Source organism: Pituophis catenifer, unplaced genomic scaffold (genome assembly GCF_029215685.1).
Source record: "Pituophis catenifer annectens isolate HBS135680 unplaced genomic scaffold, rPitCat1.0.hap2 SCAF_13, whole genome shotgun sequence".
Taxonomy (NCBI): domain Eukaryota; kingdom Metazoa; phylum Chordata; class Lepidosauria; order Squamata; family Colubridae; genus Pituophis; species Pituophis catenifer.
In genome coordinates this window covers 15,142,063-15,159,227 of record NW_027256893.1, presented here as the reverse complement: position 1 = coordinate 15,159,227, position 17,165 = coordinate 15,142,063, and the positions used below count along the sequence as shown (strand labels likewise).

General features: G+C 42.6%; 1 protein-coding gene across 1 annotated transcript; it reads left to right on the top strand.

The window, feature by feature from the left end:
• On the top strand, positions 1–16,427 carry NUTF2 (nuclear transport factor 2). Its single transcript, XM_070952875.1, has 5 exons — positions 1–96; positions 7,555–7,678; positions 9,694–9,765; positions 11,031–11,129; positions 15,843–16,427. The coding sequence occupies exons 2-5, from the start codon at positions 7,580–7,582 to the stop codon at positions 15,954–15,956; spliced, it is 384 nt and encodes a 127-aa protein (XP_070808976.1). The 5' UTR covers positions 1–96; positions 7,555–7,579; the 3' UTR covers positions 15,957–16,427.
• Positions 16,428–17,165: the final 738 nt, after the last annotated feature.

Here is a 17,165-nt window from a genome sequence, read left to right as displayed (position 1 = left end):
AAGGAGAGAGAGAGAGAGGCACACACGCACAGTGAGGCTGCGCTCGGGGGGCTTCGGGCTGCGCTCGCCGCCGCCGCCGCCATCGCCATCAGCCTGGTAAGTCATCCCGCAGCGCGGGAGCCCCTGAGGCGCGGGAAAGGAAGGCCCAGCGGGCGGAGGGAGAGCTGCTTCTGCAGAGGCTGAGAGGCCGCGGGCCTCGCGCTTGGCTTGGGCGCTGCCCCCCCCACCCTCAGGATAGGGAAGGGCGTGTCGTCGGGGCTCCGCAGCCCCTTCGGCCCCTCCCCGCCTCCAGGAATGAGAGCAGCCGGGGGGGGGAGAGGGGAGGGGGAGCGACTCTCCTCCTGACCCCGCCCTCCCCGCTTAAAACCTGGACGCCCCCCGCCCCCACCCCTTTCCCCCCCGCGTGTTGGGAAACGCACGTGTGAAGGGGCAAGTTCGCGCCCCACCCCAATTCCCGTGGTGGCGGGCGGCCACGTGCTTTTGGGAGGGGGGGAGGGTGGGTTCCTCCCAGGCGCGCGATTTGAAAGTTCCTGGGTTGGGTGGAAATGTTCGTCCTTCCTTCCTTTCTCTTTCTCTTTCTCTTTCTTTCTCTTTTTTCTTCTTTCTTTCTTTCTTTTTTCCACTCTTCCTCTTTCTCTCTCTTTCCCTCTTTCCTCTCTCTTTCTTTCTTTCTTTCTTCCTTCCTTCCTTCTTTTCTTTTCTCTTTTCTTTCTCCTCTCCCTTTCTTTCTTTCTTTTTCCTCTCTTTCCCTCTTTCCTCTTTCTTTCTTTCTTTCTTTCTATCTTTCTTCCTTCCTTCTTTTCTTTTCTCTTCTTTTCTTTCTCCTCTCTCCCTTTCTTTCTTTCTTTTTCCTCTCTTTCCCTCTTTCCTCTCTGTTTCTTTCTTTCTATCTTCCTTCCTTCCTTCTTTTCTTTTCTCTTCTTTTCTTTCTCCTCTCTCCCTTTCTTTCTTTCTTTTTCCTCTCTCTCTCTTTCCCTCTTTCCTCTCTGTTTCTTTCTTTCTATCTTCCTTCCTTCCTCCTTTTCTTTTCTTTCTCCTCTCCTCTCCCTTTCTTTCTTTCTTTTTTCCTCTTTTTCTCTTTCTCTTTCCCTCTTTCCTCTCTCTTTCTTTCTTTCTATCTTTCTTCCTTCTTTTCTTTTCTCTTCTTTTCTTTCTCCTCTCCTCTCCCTTTCTTTCTTTCTTTTTCCTCTCTCTTTCCCTCTTTCCTCTCTTTCTTTCTATCTTTCTTCCTTCCTTTTCTTTTCTCTTCTTTTCTTTCTCCTCTCCTCTCCCTTTCTTTCTTTCTTTCCTTTTTCCTCTTTTTCTCTTTCTCTCTCTTTCCCGCTTTCCTCTCTGTTTCTTTCTATCTCCCTTCCTTCCTTCCTTTTCTCTTCTTTCTCCTCTCCCTTTCTTTCTTTTTTCTTTTTCTCTTTCTCTTTCCCTCTTTCCTCTCTGTTTCTTTCTATCTTCCTTCCTTCCTTCTTTTCTCTTCTTTTCTTTCTCCTCTCCCTTACTTTCTTTTTTCCTCTTTTTCTCTTTCTCTCTCTTTCCCTCTTTCCTCTCTGTTTCTTTCTATCATTCTTCCTTCCTTCTTTTCTCTTCCTTTCTCTTCTTTTCTTTCTCCTCTCCCTTTCCTTCTTTCTTTCCTTCCTTCCTTCCTTCTTTTTTTCTCTTTTCTTTCTCCTCTCCCCCTCTTTTATTTGGCTGCTTTTGAGAATTCGGGCTGGAGCGATGGGACTGAGCGAAAAGCCCCATCCTCTAGTCCTCCCCTCCCCTTCCCTTAAAAACAAAAAGATATGAATAAGAATTATGGTCTTTTTATGGAAATGACTGATGGTAGTTGAATGAATGACACGTGGTGTGCGGGTGCCGCATGTGGTGGATCAGCAAAGGGATTCCTTCTGAGCAAAGGGGATTCCCCTTTTTTTTTTAGAAGTAGAATTGTGTGGGGAGGGGTTCCCTTTTTTTTCTTTTCTTTTCAAGTTAAGACTTTTAGACTAACTTTATTGTCACTTTGAATGTACACTAATCGGCATGCATGAAAATGAAGTTTCATGCTTTAAAATGAAGTTTCATGCTTTAAAATGAAACTTTCGTTGCATACTGCCACTTCCAATATACACTATATAAACATGGCTAAATAAATAAATACAAAATTATCCCCACCTATATTATATGACACAGAGAGTTAGGTGTGTGCATCGGTATGTGTTTTTCAAACTTGGCAACTTTTAAGGTGTCTGGACTTCAACTCCCAGAATTGCCCAAACAGTATGGGAAATTCTGGAAATTGAAGTCCACATCTTTTAAAAGTTGCCAAGTTTGAGAAACTTTGTATATCGGACTACATTTTATGGGAAGTTTGTTAAGATTTCTCAATTTCGGCCAAAATTTTTCAAATCTTTATTGTCAGTGCACAACATAAAACAAATTACAAATGCATCGTGCATTCATAAAAAATGTTTGGGATGCTTGAATATCTATGAAAGGGTTTCAACTTGCCAATGACTGAAAAGAGAGAGAGCATAGCTAAGATGCCAAAAAACCTGCATCAAAGCTTTAAAATTGAGCTATTGTACTAAACTTTGTGGAAATATGTTGCTGGCATAAATGAATTAGGACGTGAAATGAATCATTTCATGGGCAACTTAGAATCATCCATTTTTCGTGAATCCTAAGCTTTGAGAAAAAGTGCCAACGATATTCAAGCGGAGAGGGACAAGTAAATATGTGCAGCTTCCTAATATGTGGGATATAGAACATAAGAAAACCTAAGTATTTATAAACATTAGATGATCAGAAGTGTCATATGTGCCAAACAGTTTGGTGGTTAATACAAGTAGTCCTCAAGTTATGACCACAATTAAGCCTAAAATTTATGTTGCTAAGTGAGAAACTTTGTTAAGTGAGGTTTTTCCCATTTTATGACTTTTCTTGTCACCGTTGTTAAGTGAATCGCTGCAGCTGTTAAGTTAGTAACATGGTTGTTAAGTGAATCTGGCTTCCCCATTGACTTTGCTTGTCAGAAGGTTGCAAAAAGAAGATTACATGATCCCTGGACACTGCAACTGTCATAAATGTGAGTCAGTTGTCAAGCATCTGAATGTGTGAAAAATGATCATGTTATTTTTTTCGGTGCTGTTGTAACTTCACAAAGCGGACTGTTGTAAGTTGAGGACTACCTGTACAGACCTTTGCAATCTGATGCCTTTTGAATGGATTAGTTATAACTCTTAAATTCCCTCTGTAACTATAGTTATTTGGCTGGATGAGGATCTCTGGAGTTGTCACAATAGCACCAGGTCAACAAAATCTGAACAAAAATAACAATGCTTGTCTACTTTTACAAGAAAATACAAAGTAATATAAGACTTCTGGATGTGCATAGCAAAAAATCCAGGTAGCAAAATTTGGTAATTCTAAGTAGGGCTGCTATATGTACTTCGGATGAATCAATATATAGGTAATCCTTGACTTATGACCACAATTGAGCCGAACACTTCTGTTATTAAGTGAAACATTGGTTAAGTGAGTTTTGCCCCATTTGATGACTTTTCTTGCCACAGTTGTTAAGTGAATCACTGCAGTTGTTAACATGGTTCTTAAGTGAATCTGGCTTCCCTATTGACTTCATTCATCTGAAGGTCGCAAAAAGGGGATTGCATGACCCCGGGATGCTGCAACCGTCATAAATATGAGACAGTTGCCAAGCGTCCGAATTTTGATCTTGCTGCAAGCGTTGTAAGTGTGAACAAGCATAAATCCCTTTTGTTCAGTGCAGTTGTAACTTCAAATGGTCACTAAATGAACCGTTGTAAATCGAGGATTGCCTGTAGTTTAAGTGCAGGTGAACCAGAAGATGGGCTGGTGCATATTGGAAGGCTGATTATGTTACATTTTCTTTTATTTAAAAGAAAATTAGAACGGAATTGTAAAATCTCTGAATTTGTTCTTCTGTATTCTGATGGGTAATTTTTATAATTAGACTGCCCATCTCACAAAAAAGTGACTCTGGGCAGCAAACATACATAAAACTCCTCCCTGCTATTTTTTCCCCAACAACAACCTTCTGAGGTGGGTTGGGCTAGAAAGGGATTGACCCAAAGTTTGTTGTGGCCCATCATTGGCCTGTGCAGCTACTAGCTGATTCTGACAGCGAGGAGGCTGGTGTGGTGCTGCGCCAGCAGCCTGTGCAGCTGGCACTCAAGTCGGACAATGAGGAGGCTGGAGAAGATGTGGTGCTAGAGGCGGGGATTCAGCCAGGGCCTTCAGAACCTCCAGAAGCTCCTTTAAGTGAAGAGGAAAAAGAGGAGGAGCCTCTTCTCGATGCACAGGCGCGTAGAGCTGCCAAAAGGCAGGAGTGGCTCCTCAGGAGGAGGTCTCCTCGAGAGTAAGGCTTGGGGCTAATTGGCCACTCCCTTAGCCTATTTAAGGAAGGATGATGACTGAAGCAATTTGCAGGGAACAACTTCGTTCACTCTCCTTCGCATCTGGATCTTAGTTCTCTGCAAATTGCTTCTGGGCTTTCTGCCAACCATAGTAAGATTACGATTATTTATTCTTTGGATTCTTGTAGGCTGTTAAGAAAGTTAATTAACAGCCTTTGTTTGAAAAAAAGACTGATTTAATTTAGTAAACTAAGGTTTGTACAGACTTTGTGTGTGCTGCGTTCTTTGGGGTCCGTAGCTGGGGCAGAACAAAGTTATCCGGCTAGTTTTCATGCTTGTGGAATGCTTACAGGGATGGAGCTAACATTACTTCCTGGCAAGATTCCATAAGAGTAGGAAAAAATCCATAAAGGGGGGGGGGCATCATGGCAGACAAAGCCCACCTTCTGGGATTTACCAAGTTCCCTATTGGATTTGCAGCATGCCTTTGCAAGATCTGATGGGATGGCCAGATGTAATTGAAGAGAGATGGTCTCTCGGATAATCCAGGACCATGTCATAAAATACTTTAAAGATCAAACCAGCACCTTGAGTTGAACCTGGGAGCATACTGGCAACCAATGCAGTTTGTGGAGCAGAGGTGTGCTGTATGCCAATCTAGGAGCATACACAATTCTCCACGCCGCTGCATTTTGCACCGCCTGAGGTTTCCAGATACTCTTCAAGGGCAGCCCAATGTAGAATGCATTACAGTAGCCCAGTCGGCAGGTGACTAGGGCATAAGTGACAGTGAGCAGAGTCCCCTGATCCAGGAACAGGTACAACTGTCACACAGCACAAAGCTGCCATCTGCTTTTCAAGCAGACAAGTCCAGAGTCCAGAAAGACCCCCAGATTGCACAGGAGGTCTGGTATGGATTTCTGCTTTTTATAAGATAGAACCTTTCTTTCCATTTACATACTTTTCCATATCCTCGAAAAGTTTGGTCAGCATTGCAGATGGGTTTTGCTTTCCTCTCCCTGCTGAAGTTTCTAAACACAGGTAATATTACATTTCATTCAAAATATCAGTGTTTAAGTAGAATATCACTGATATTTTATGTTGGCTGCCCAGCATTTGTAAAGAACAGCCAACTATCCAGAATCTGTCAACCTTCCTTGACGGTCTGACCACGTTTCCATGGTCACATTAATCCCAGATTAAAATGAATGTGCAAATCAAGCTGTGTGTACTGTTGCAAAATGCTGGACAGATTAAGCCATCTTTTCTGAGCGCTCATCAATTCTTTCACCTTGTTCTTTTCTGCTGCAAACATTTGTCACCATTAAGAGCTATCTAAATACTCCCTGGGTAGTTGTGAAGAATAATTGACCCCTTAATCTTTTTTTTTTTTTTATAAAAACATGGCTGTAGCCCTTTCAGGAAAGAGGAGGCAGCTGTTCCTGTGTTCTAATTACAGGAACTTTTTGAGGATCTTTTAGGGCCGTGATGGCGAACCTCTGGCACGTGTGCCAGAGGTGGCATGCAAAGCCCTCTCTGTGGGCATGTGCACAGTCGCCAGCTGCTCTTCTGGGTTCTGTCATGTGCATGCATGCCAGCCAGCTGCTTTCTTCCAGGTTCCGGCGTGCACATACGTTGCCAGCCAGCTGGTCTTTGTGTGAAGACCAGCTGGTTGGCGTGCATGTGCGTGGCAAAACCCAGAAGAGAGCAGCTGGCCACCACGCACATGCGTGTCGGCTAGCTGCTCTCTTCTGGGCTTTGGTACTCCGGCGTGCACACGTGGTCCAGTTTCAGCACTCGGTGCCAAAAAGGTTAACCATCACTGTTTTAGGGGAATTCTTTTCCATTTCAATCCTTAATAGGTTTACAGATAATCCTCGATTTATGAATATAATTTGTTCAGTGGCTGTTTAAAGGTACTGGAAAAAAAAAGGGACTTACGAGTGGTCCCCAAAGTTACGGCCATTGCAGCCTCTTCCACTGGCATGTGATCGAAATTCAGGCCCCTGCACTTCTGACCTCAGGAGCATGTCGGCTCCCCTGCCTAAACCCACTCGTTTTGCCACATTTTATGACATTTCTTGCCACATTTTTGTTAAGTGAATCGCTGTGGTTGTTAAATTAGTAACATGGTTTGTAAGTGAATCTGGCTTTCCCATTGACTTTGTATTCAGAAGGTCGCAAAACGGGATCACATGACCCCGGAACACTGCAATACATGTGAATCAGTTGTCAAGCATCCAAGTGAAAATCACATGACCCTGGGCATGCTGCACAAGCTGTCATAAGTGCAAAAAATGGTCATAAGTCCCCTTTTTCAGTGCCATTGTAACTTGGAATGGTTACTAAACAAACTGTTGAGGGCCGCTGTTTATTAAACACACTTACTGTATTTTTCAAAATATAAGATGCACCTTTTTACCCCCTAAAAGGGGGTGAAAATTTAGGTGCGTCTTATACACCGAATGTAGCTCCGCCCACCCATTGGCCCCCACCCTTTGGCCTCTGCCTCCCAGCAGTTACCTCCTTGCAGCAAGCAACAAGAAGAAACGGCTCCTTTCAGCTTCAGCACAGCCTAATTAGCACAAGTTGATTGGCCTCCAAACTCTAGCTGTCTTGCTCTCAGCTGTTTTGCGCAGGCCTCTGCTGCTTGCTGCAAGGAAGAAAATTGCTGGAGCAGATCAAGCTATGCTGAAAACGAAAATGAAAGTAAAGCAGGCTGTTTGCTGTAAAGAGGCAAAATTGCTCAGAGGCAGATTTCTTTTTCTTCTTTTCCTCACCAAAAAAGGTAGGTGCGTCTTATACTCCGAAAAATACGGTAATTGACCCATCAATTTGATGAAAGCATTTTCATCCAACTGAATGCCATTCTATATTTCGTTTATGCTCACTGCAAACTGACTTCAGTGCAGTGGTTAAGGCATTAGGATCGACTTGGCGGCTTCATTGTAGTTTCACGTTCTTTCCAGCTGTTCAATTATTTTTTTTTCAGATGGCGTGATGAGAACTGTAAACAGTATTTTACGTTTTGTCACCTTATAGATTGATGTTGATAATAATAACATTTGATTCTTTTCATTATGTTCTCCGACATGAAATTTGTCTGCTGTTACAACAGCTGTACACGAGGTTTCATCAGCCTATCCATAATAAAGTCAAATATCCTATGTTTTTCTTCTACTTCCAGTTGCTGGCTGCACTGAGAATTCAGAATGGGAGACAAGCCTATTTGGGAACAGATTGGTTCCAGCTTTGTACAGCATTACTATCAGTTATTTGATACAGACCGGACTCAGTTAGGATCAATATATGTAAGTAACTCTGAAACAGATGCTTTTGTTGTGGGCTGTTTTATCATTTACCTCCACCTTCCCTTGAAGTCAATAATGCTGGCACTCTCATAATGTTCTTCAGCGGTACCTTACAGTTAATTTAATCTCAAGAAGCATTATTGTATTCAATCTTTGTCACTAATATATTGCCTATACTTACCTAATACTGGTGATGGTGAACCTATGGCACACATGCTAAGGTGGCATGCAGAGCCCTCTCTGCTGTCACACGCGCCGTCACCCCAGGTCAGATCTTTTTTACAGGCCCCTCACATCCTGGATATAAACTGTTTCAACTCCTACCCTCAAAACGATGCTATAGAGCAGTGTTTCCCAAACTTGGCTATTTTAAGATGCATGGACTTCAACTCCCAGAATTCCCCAGCCAGTATGCCTGGTTGAGGAATAGTATGCCTGGTTGAGGAATTCTGGGAGTTGAAGTCCATACATCTTCAAAGGGTCAAGTTTGGGAAACACTGCTATAGAGCACGGCACACCAGAACAACTAGACACAAGGACAGTTTTTTCCTGAACGCCATCACTCTGCTAAATAAATAATTCCCTCAACACTGTCAAACTATTCACTAAGTCTTCATTACTATTACTATTAGTCTTCTCATCATTCCTATCACCCATCTCCTTCCACTTATGACTGCATGACTATAACTTTGTTACTTGTATCCTTACGATTGATATTGATATTGTTTCCTAATATGATTTGATTGCTTATTTGTTCCCTATGACTATCATTAAGTGTTGTACCTTATGATTCTTGACGAATGTATCTTCTGTTTTTATGTATACTGAGAGCATATGCACCAAAGACAAATTCCTTGCGTTTCCAAACACACTTGGCCAATAAAAAAAAAATCTATTCTATTCTATTCTATTTTATCTCTGTGGTGTTTCTTTCGTGAGCTTCTGTTTCCCTCCAAACAATGAAACAAGCTCACGAAAGAAAAAGATCTTCCCTCTTCCCGCACTGCCTTTGTTGGGATGCCCCACCTGCTGCCTGCCAGCTGGTCTTCTGGTCTCTGCTGTGCATACGCACATGTACACGCATGCGCATGTCCATGCAAGCGAACATTTGTGCATCCCCACACATGCAAACGTTCATGCATGTGCTTGCATGTCTGCATGCGCATGTATGTCCGTGATGCACGCATTCACACACACGCATCTTTCAGTTTGGGCATGCTGTTGTGACTCCGACCCCCGAGGCCCACTTATCAGAGGGAGAAGGCTCCGAACATGAAGGAGAGGAGTTGGCCAGGCCTCCCTCTCCAGGACCCTCCTCTCTGGCAATGCCTCAGGTGTCTCCCGAAGGAGAAGAGATTGGCCAGGAGCCAGGTATCTCCTCGCAGTCGGACAGTGACGGAGATAAGTCTTGGCTGGATCCACGCCAGCGTCGGAGAGACAAGCGCACACAGCAGAAAAGGAGGCGTGCCAGAGATTAAGCTGAGTCACTGGACCACACCCCACAGGGGATATAAGGGGGTGAGGTGGCCATTCAGACTCTGTGACGGACAAAACTTAACTGCTAGCAAGTCACATTGTATCTTTGAAACAACGTTATCTGCCTTGGATTTAATACAGACTGGACTTGACAATTCTTTGACTTTGTGTATCTTGTTTGGGTTTATCTGTCGGAGGAACAACCCCTCCCTCTATGAGTAAAGTTCTTGGCAAGCAGCTACTGGGTTGCTGCCAATCCTCTTATCGAAAGAATTTGTTGTCTGCCAGTTTTATTTAACCCCTGGCTATCTGTTTGTGTGCGTGTGTGAGACGGGGACAGAACATATGCGCGCATGTGCAGTTTGGCCACTCGGTGTCTAAAAGGTTTGCCATCACTGATCTAATATATAAAGGTTGTCTTGAATCAGTTTTGACTCTCAGGAGTTCTGGGAAATTACTAATTTATATTTTAACAAGTATGTTACTATTTCTAATGTACAAAATGAAATGTTTCTAAGCGGATTATTTTATTGTTTCAGATAGATGCCTCATGCCTTACATGGGAAGGACTACAATTTCAGGGCAAAGTAGCTATTGTTGAAAAACTCTCAGTAAGTTTCTGTTATGTTGTGGTTCTGATGTTCAGCCTAAGATATCCCCCTCCGCAAATTCTAGAAATTGCCTCACCTGTACAGTGAAATAAATGTCACCTTGCAAGTTAGTTTCCGGATTTCCTTGGGTGGGGAGCTGCATGTATCTCCTGGATAGAGTAATCTTAACGTTTTCATCAAAATCTATTCTCTTTAAGTAAGCTCCATTTTTTCATGGCATGCTGTTATCGCTTAGGGCTTTTATTTAAAATGTACAAAGGGAATCGTTGGCATCCTTAAGTCTCAAGAGACTATGGTGTCGTGCTCTGGAAAGAGGTCCTAAAACAGCATCTGGTGTGACTAAAAAGGCCAATTCGAGAGTGGCAATCCCTTCCACACGGAGGGCAGATACATTCTGTCCCCTGCGCAGCCCCCAGATTTCGCTGGTTCCGGGACTGCCTCTTTGCCTCAGGCTGCCGAACAAGTATCTCTTCGAATTGGAGAAGGCCATGCTGCGTCTTTAGCCTCCAAGCTGAACGATTGGAGGTCAAGGTTTCCCAGTTGTTGTTGTTGTTTTTAATTGAAAAGTTTTACAAAAAACAAAAATTTTCCTCCCCCCCAAGGTTTCCCAGTTGTTAATGTCCATTCCCAGGGCCTTTAGGTCCCTCTTGCAGATATCCTTACATCGCAGCTGTGGAAACGCGCCAGAAATTTGGATAGTGTTTTTCCCAGAAGGTAAAGATTTACCTCACGAACCTCTCCCATCTTCAAGCTACCAAGGTTGAGAAACACTGTTCTATTGCTTAGCGATAGAAATCCCAGTACTTCCGGTTGACACCGTTAAGGGATTCGCCACGTGTCATTTATCCAAGGGCATCACATGGTCACCATTTATGACTTCCGGCCAGCTTTCCCATTGTCTTTGCATGTAGGAAGCCAGCAAAGGAGGTTGCCTGTGGCAATCCTGTGATCGTGGGATTGCTGCAACCAACATAAGACCAGGGGTGGGTTCTACTTACCTTTACTACTGGTTCACAATGGGGCTGCGCGCACACTCTTCTGCACATGTGCAGAAGCTTCCTGATGACGTCAGTGGGCGGAGACTCCCACCGGTTTTACTATCGGTTCTTGCGAACCGGTCTGAACTGGGGGCAACCCACCACTGCATAAGACCATTCATATCTGCAACTCATTCAGCCATCCTAAATTTAAACAGTCACTGAATGTGTGGCTGTTAAACGAGGACGGCCTGTAAATCCTTCTGTGTTTCTCCCTTCTCTTTTCAGAGCCTTCCTTTTCAGAAAATACAGCACAGCATCACGTCCCAAGATCATCAGCCTACACCAGACAGCTGTATACTCAGTATGGTAGTTGGACAACTTAAAGTAAGTCTATTTTCAGGCCTGGGTTGCAGGGATGAAATATTTAGAACAGCATGTCCTTATCCGAGTGCTAGGTGGCCGGGGAATTCTGGGAAATGAAGTCCTTACAATTGCCAAGGTTAAGAAACACTGATTTAGAGCACTAGTCAAGAATCCGTTCATAGCCTGCTTATGTCACCTGCTTGATAGCTCAGTTTGATGATCAGAACTTTGACAGCTATAGCCTTAATGTCTCAAGACCGCATCATAGATAAGCCAGTCCACTTTTGATTAGGTCAGCAAAGCCGAATGCACAAAATTTAACTGTCAAGTAACTAGGGTTCTTCATTGCGGTTATATCTCTTCCTTTATGTATAACGTACAACGGTGGCACAGTTAGAATAGGTCGCAAAGACTGCTTACGTTGGCCGCTAGGAAGGAATCAAAGTAATAATCTTATTTTTGCATCGCTAAATCTCTCTGGAGATTCTCAGTCATCCAGGTCATAGTTGTCCCAAAGGTGCTTTTTCACGAGGCAACTGGTGTTTTTTCTTTTGAAGATGTTTCGCTTCTCATCCCCAAGAAGCTTCTTCAGCTCTACTCTCCTGTCTACTATCTACTATCAGAGCTGAAGAAGCTTCTTGATGAGAAGGGAAATGTCTTCAAAGAAAAAAAAAACATAAGTCCAGTTGCCTCGTGAAAAAGCACCTTTGGGATAATATTTTTTTATTGCAACCAATTCTGAAGCAGGGCTAGAACTATGTGCAAACAGTTCTTACACTCTTTGATCAAAGAACCTAAATGAAGTCATGCGCAAAAAAATCCTGTTATCCCATCATGATAGATCAGGCAGAATTGAGAGGATTCCCAATCATCTAAGGCTGTTGAAGAAGCTAAAACGGGGCACAGCACATTACATTAGAAATAAGCCTAATGCAGTATGGAGGTAAAGAGGGGACATACTGAATCCAGCAAACCATATAATGGAACTGCCAAAATCTGCAAATACCGTATTTTTCGGAGTATAAGATGCACCTTTCCCCCCCCCCCCCCAAAAAAGAGTGAAAATCGGGGTCTTATACTCCGAATGTAGCATCACCCAGCTTCTCAAAGGGAGGTTTCAGAGGCTGAAAAAAGCATCAGAAATAAACGAAACTTCAGAAAAGAAGCCCCCAAACAGAGCTCCAGAAAAGAAGCCCCCAAATAGAGCTTCAGAGGCTTTTTTTCTGAAACTCTTTTTCAGAGGCTTTCAGAGGCAGAAAAGAAAGTTTTTTCTGAAACAGTTTCAGAGGCAGGAAAAAAAAAAAAGCAAGGCACAGAGCTCACAATCAAGGAACCTGTTGCTAAAATTCACCTCTGAGAACAGCTGATTGGGGGTATTCCGGGAGGCCAATCCACCTGCCAATCAGCTTTTTTCTTATTTTCCTCCCCAAAAACTAAGGTGCGTCTTATACTCTGAAAAATACGGTAACTACATCTCACTTGATATGATAATGTAGCAGCCTATGTGCTATCTGGGCAGCTGTGATATGGCCATGTTACACCAGTGCTGTGGCGGCAGAATTAGTTGCCAGTTTGCTCTCGAGTGCTACTCTAAGTGCTGCCTTTGAAACCTTACAAATAGTCCTTGCTTAGTGACTAGTAGGGACCGGCAATTCCATTGCTAAACAGGGCAATCGCTGAGCAGAAAATCACATGATGACAGTGGGCTTACAAAGTCACTTCCTAATTGGTCATTTTTTTACTCATTTCCAAGACTTGAACTGAATACAATAACACAATTCATCTGCTCTTAATAATAAACAATTAACATGAGAGCGTAGCTTGTAAAGTAGCTATAAATATGATGAGTCATACTGTTATGCCTAGTGTTTTATCTTCCCCCCCCCCCATGCCTCTTTTACAGCACAGCTTCTTAATATTCAGTAAGAGTAGAACACCCCCGGTAGATGTTAATAACCCCATTTTGGGTTAAATGCCATAAATCTACCCCTGTCGGAATTTTGTCAAGATACTGGCATTTGATATTTTCAGATCATAACGTTTTTCTCCTGTCCTGCTCAGGCAGATGATGACCAAATTCTAGGTTTCCATCAGACCTTTTTGTTGAAAAACTTACAAGGTGCCTGGGTATGCACCAATGAAGTCTTCAGGCTAGCACTCCACAATGTTTAGCCTCCTGGCCACCTCATGCTCTGATCTTCGCTGCCCCCCTCTCTGAGTAAGAAGCATTCTGCTTGTTCCTCTGCCCCACCTGATCTTGCAAAACAGCATGAACATTGCTTGTGTGTTACCCGAGGAGGGTTGCAGTATGACAGTGTGGATTGCTTCAGGTGGATGACTCAAAATGAGCAGCGGTGAAGTTTCCTTTGCAGAAGCAGCTGCCAAATAGTTCATATATAGTGTTTATATATCAATCGGTTGCTTGTTTAACACCTTTAGGATACAAGCGCTGCTTAGAACTCTGGAACGTTGGAGTGGCATACAATGAATGCTTGCCTTGTTATGCCTGAAAACTGTCTGCATTCATGCCTATAGGTACAACTGTGCAACTTGTTTCTTACACCAGGGACCCAGGGCGGAGGGCAGCTTACAGTTTAATCCATTGTGAGCATGCCGTTCGTAAACAGGCATTCGTCTCAACTGCGAGAAGTCTCCAGTTGATATATTACTACAGCGATTGATAAGGAAGAGGGAATGTAAAAACAAATAAGAGTTGGGCAAATGCAGTTGTATTGATTGCTCTCCCTCGGTTAAGGAGAATTAAAGGATTAAACAAAAGGTGTCACAGAAAAGGTGGGTTTAAAGAATGGATTTGGCCTGGTATTTTCAAAGTGGAACAGTAGGAAGGATCTGGGAATTGCTAGAAGGGAATATTTGTAGCTCGCTCGGGATTGAACTCTGGAGTCCTTGGTGCTCTCAGCTTGGTTGTTTCCTTGTAGACATTTCATTACTGTTGTGGCCTGTCAGCCGTCAGCCCCTCCGGCAGCCAAATCAGATGAGGAAATGTGGGGGTCAGGGTAAGCATCAAGGCAACCTGAGAGCTCTGAGGAGGAAGAAGGAATAGAGCTATCAGAGGTTCTACATTGACTTTCCCTAATCTGGTACTATCCCAATACGTTGGACAACTGTTCCCAGCCAATATGCGTTAGCTGGGAACTCTGAAATATCAAGATGCCTCTGGGAAGCTGACCCCTAAGCGGGGTTTTGCACAGGGGAAGGTAGCATGACTAGGCACACAATTGTAAGGATTGTCTCAGACTACTTTTATGTGGTGGGGGAGAGGGAATTAGAAAAATTTCTGACGCCAACACAAAAGTTCCAGTCCCAGATGCATTTTAGTTTGGTTTACCCTGACTGCCAATTGCTGACAACATGCTATCCATAGCCAGGGTTCCTTCTTATCTTTACCAAATATTTAACATGTAGATCTAGTTGATGTGTTGTGCTAAGCTACAATTTCTTTAACCATAATTAACAGACTAGGACACAACTGGGTGAGTTCACACTCTTCTAAGCCACAAATATAGTTTATATGCACTGACTGGATTTACAAAAGCATATAAGCAAAAAGAGTTAGTACAGTGTGCAAATACAACCTTAAGTTTTGCAAAGTCATGTTCCTCAACTTATTAATAATAGCTACAGTGTAATAACCTTGTTTTAACAGACTAATTGGGGAAATGTCCATTGTACAAAATGTCTACTATATTAGAGAGTAAATAATTGCACGGCGTTTGTCATTATACAAATGGTCTAGCTCATAGGTGTCAAACTCGCCGCATCATGTTGAATGCCTTCGCGGAACTGGGGTGGGCGTGGCCTGCGTGTGATGTACCCGGCCTGCAGGCCACCAGTTTGACAGCCTTGGTCTAGATCAGTGTTTCTCAACCTTGAGAATTTTAAGATGTGTGGACTTCAACTCCCAGAATTCCCCGGCCAATATGCTAGTTAGGGAATTCTGTACATTGAAGAGGTTGAGAAACACTGGTCTAGATTGAAAATTGATCCATTGTTATCAAGTTCCAAGTAAATCAAGGTTTTGCTTGTTTGGCTGTATTGTAAAACCAAAAGTATTATGCAGTTCATTTTCATGATGATTATATGAGAATACATTCCACCTTAGGTAGTCATAAAAACATCACTGAAGGATCAGGAAGAAGTCTTCCATATTTTATAACTGGAAGTGAAACTTCAGTTCATTATCCAGATTTAAACTTACAGCTAGTCCTTTATGACTGCAATTGGAACCTGATTTCTGGTTTTTAGTTGTTGCAGTTCTAAGTTGACTAAGATGATCCACTTGACCAGATCTGTTTTTACAACACTTTTGGCAGCAGTCATTAAATAAATCATGATGGTCTTTAAAGTGAACGCCACAATCATGTGAACCCATTGTGCCAAATTCCTGGCTGAGAATTTTGGAAACTTATCATCTGAAAAACACTACATTGGGGAAACGTTGAATAATTACTATCGCAGTCAGGAACGGCGCTTAGGTTTCCAGCAGTATTTAATTATTCATGACATTCAGCATCATCATGACTAAAAATGCATGTTGTGTTCTTGCACAGAGACAAAATGACAAATGTTAGCTTCTGTCAAAAAAAAGAAAAGAAATGAATTGCTGGTCAGGCAAGAAGTATATGCATGACAACATTGGACTCTAGTGACAGGAATTTGGTTCCCGCGCTGCTCAAAAGCATCTTAATTCTTGTTTTTCATTTGTCTCTGCAGGCCGATGAAGATCCTGTTATCGGATTCCACCAGATATTTCTATTAAAGAACATCAATGATGCTTGGGTTTGCACCAATGACATGTTCAGGCTAGCATTGCACAACTATGGTTGAAATGACATCCCTGAGGCAGCTGCCTTTTTTTTTTCCTCCTCCTCTCCTCCTTACCAATATTAATCACACCCATGGAACATTCCAAATATCATACACAAACCTGCACACCATGGCAAGCAAGCAAGACTTGTGACATATCCTTCCGAAGAGTTTTATGTTGTGCCACTAGAAGAGTTCCTTGTGCATGATGTTTGGAAGTTAGAATTAGCTGCATTTGACAAAGGAAGGGTATGTTTTACCAGCATGCCTTGGGAAGAATCCGTAATACAAAAAAGTTCTGTTTCTGTACTGACAAGTTTCTCTAATAACCCAAAGAAACAAAAGGATATGAAAGAATAGCCAGCCTGAAGCCAACTCAGATAATTGATTTCTTTTTTTTTTCCTTTTTTCCTTTTTTTTTTTTTTTTTGGTTGTTGTTCACATATTTCAGTGCTACATTATACAATAAAACCATGTGATTTTCTTAACAAGTTTAAATTGTTGGATCTTCAGTCTGTAAATGGAAAGTCTTGTATTTCCAACTCTTGTGTTTGAATTCTTAGCTTTGGGAATATGTGGCTGGACAAAAGTTTTAAAACTTCCACGTACGCGTCGTGCTCCTGTTTGCTTTTGTTTGGAAGCTTACGTGGACGTGTCGCTGAATAATGGCTTCAAACCTGACATGGGAAATCTTACCTCTCCCTGAAAATCAGAATGTGGATTTATATTAACTACACGCGCAGCAAGTTTATTATACTGAACCTCCAAGTCAATTTTTTCCCCATTCTATTATGCAGATATACATAAAAGACTGTGCAGACCAACAATGCGCATGTGCTTATTTTCAGGCTAATTTCTCCACATTATCCTTTCCTGGTCAGCATCTTGATATCATTCTGCTTTTGATATTCAAAAGCTGAGTCATGATTGCGTTTAGCATCTTCAGGGCACCAGTTTCAAGACGAGATGTTAACGTTGGTCCAGATTGGTAGAGTGCAACATCCCGTTCCATATTGTCTGTTGCTTATTTTGATATCTCAAGTGTCTGCTGTATCCTGGTTGCAATAAACCACAGCCAGGTGGCACCAGTAGCACCATTTTAATGGTTAAATTGGGTCAATATTTGAAAATATTTTGAAGTACCATCTGCTGCAAAGCTGATAAAAGTTACAGAGAAGTAATGTATCTTCAAAGTGGCCAGATTGTTCATCCAGATGTTTAATGTGAGCT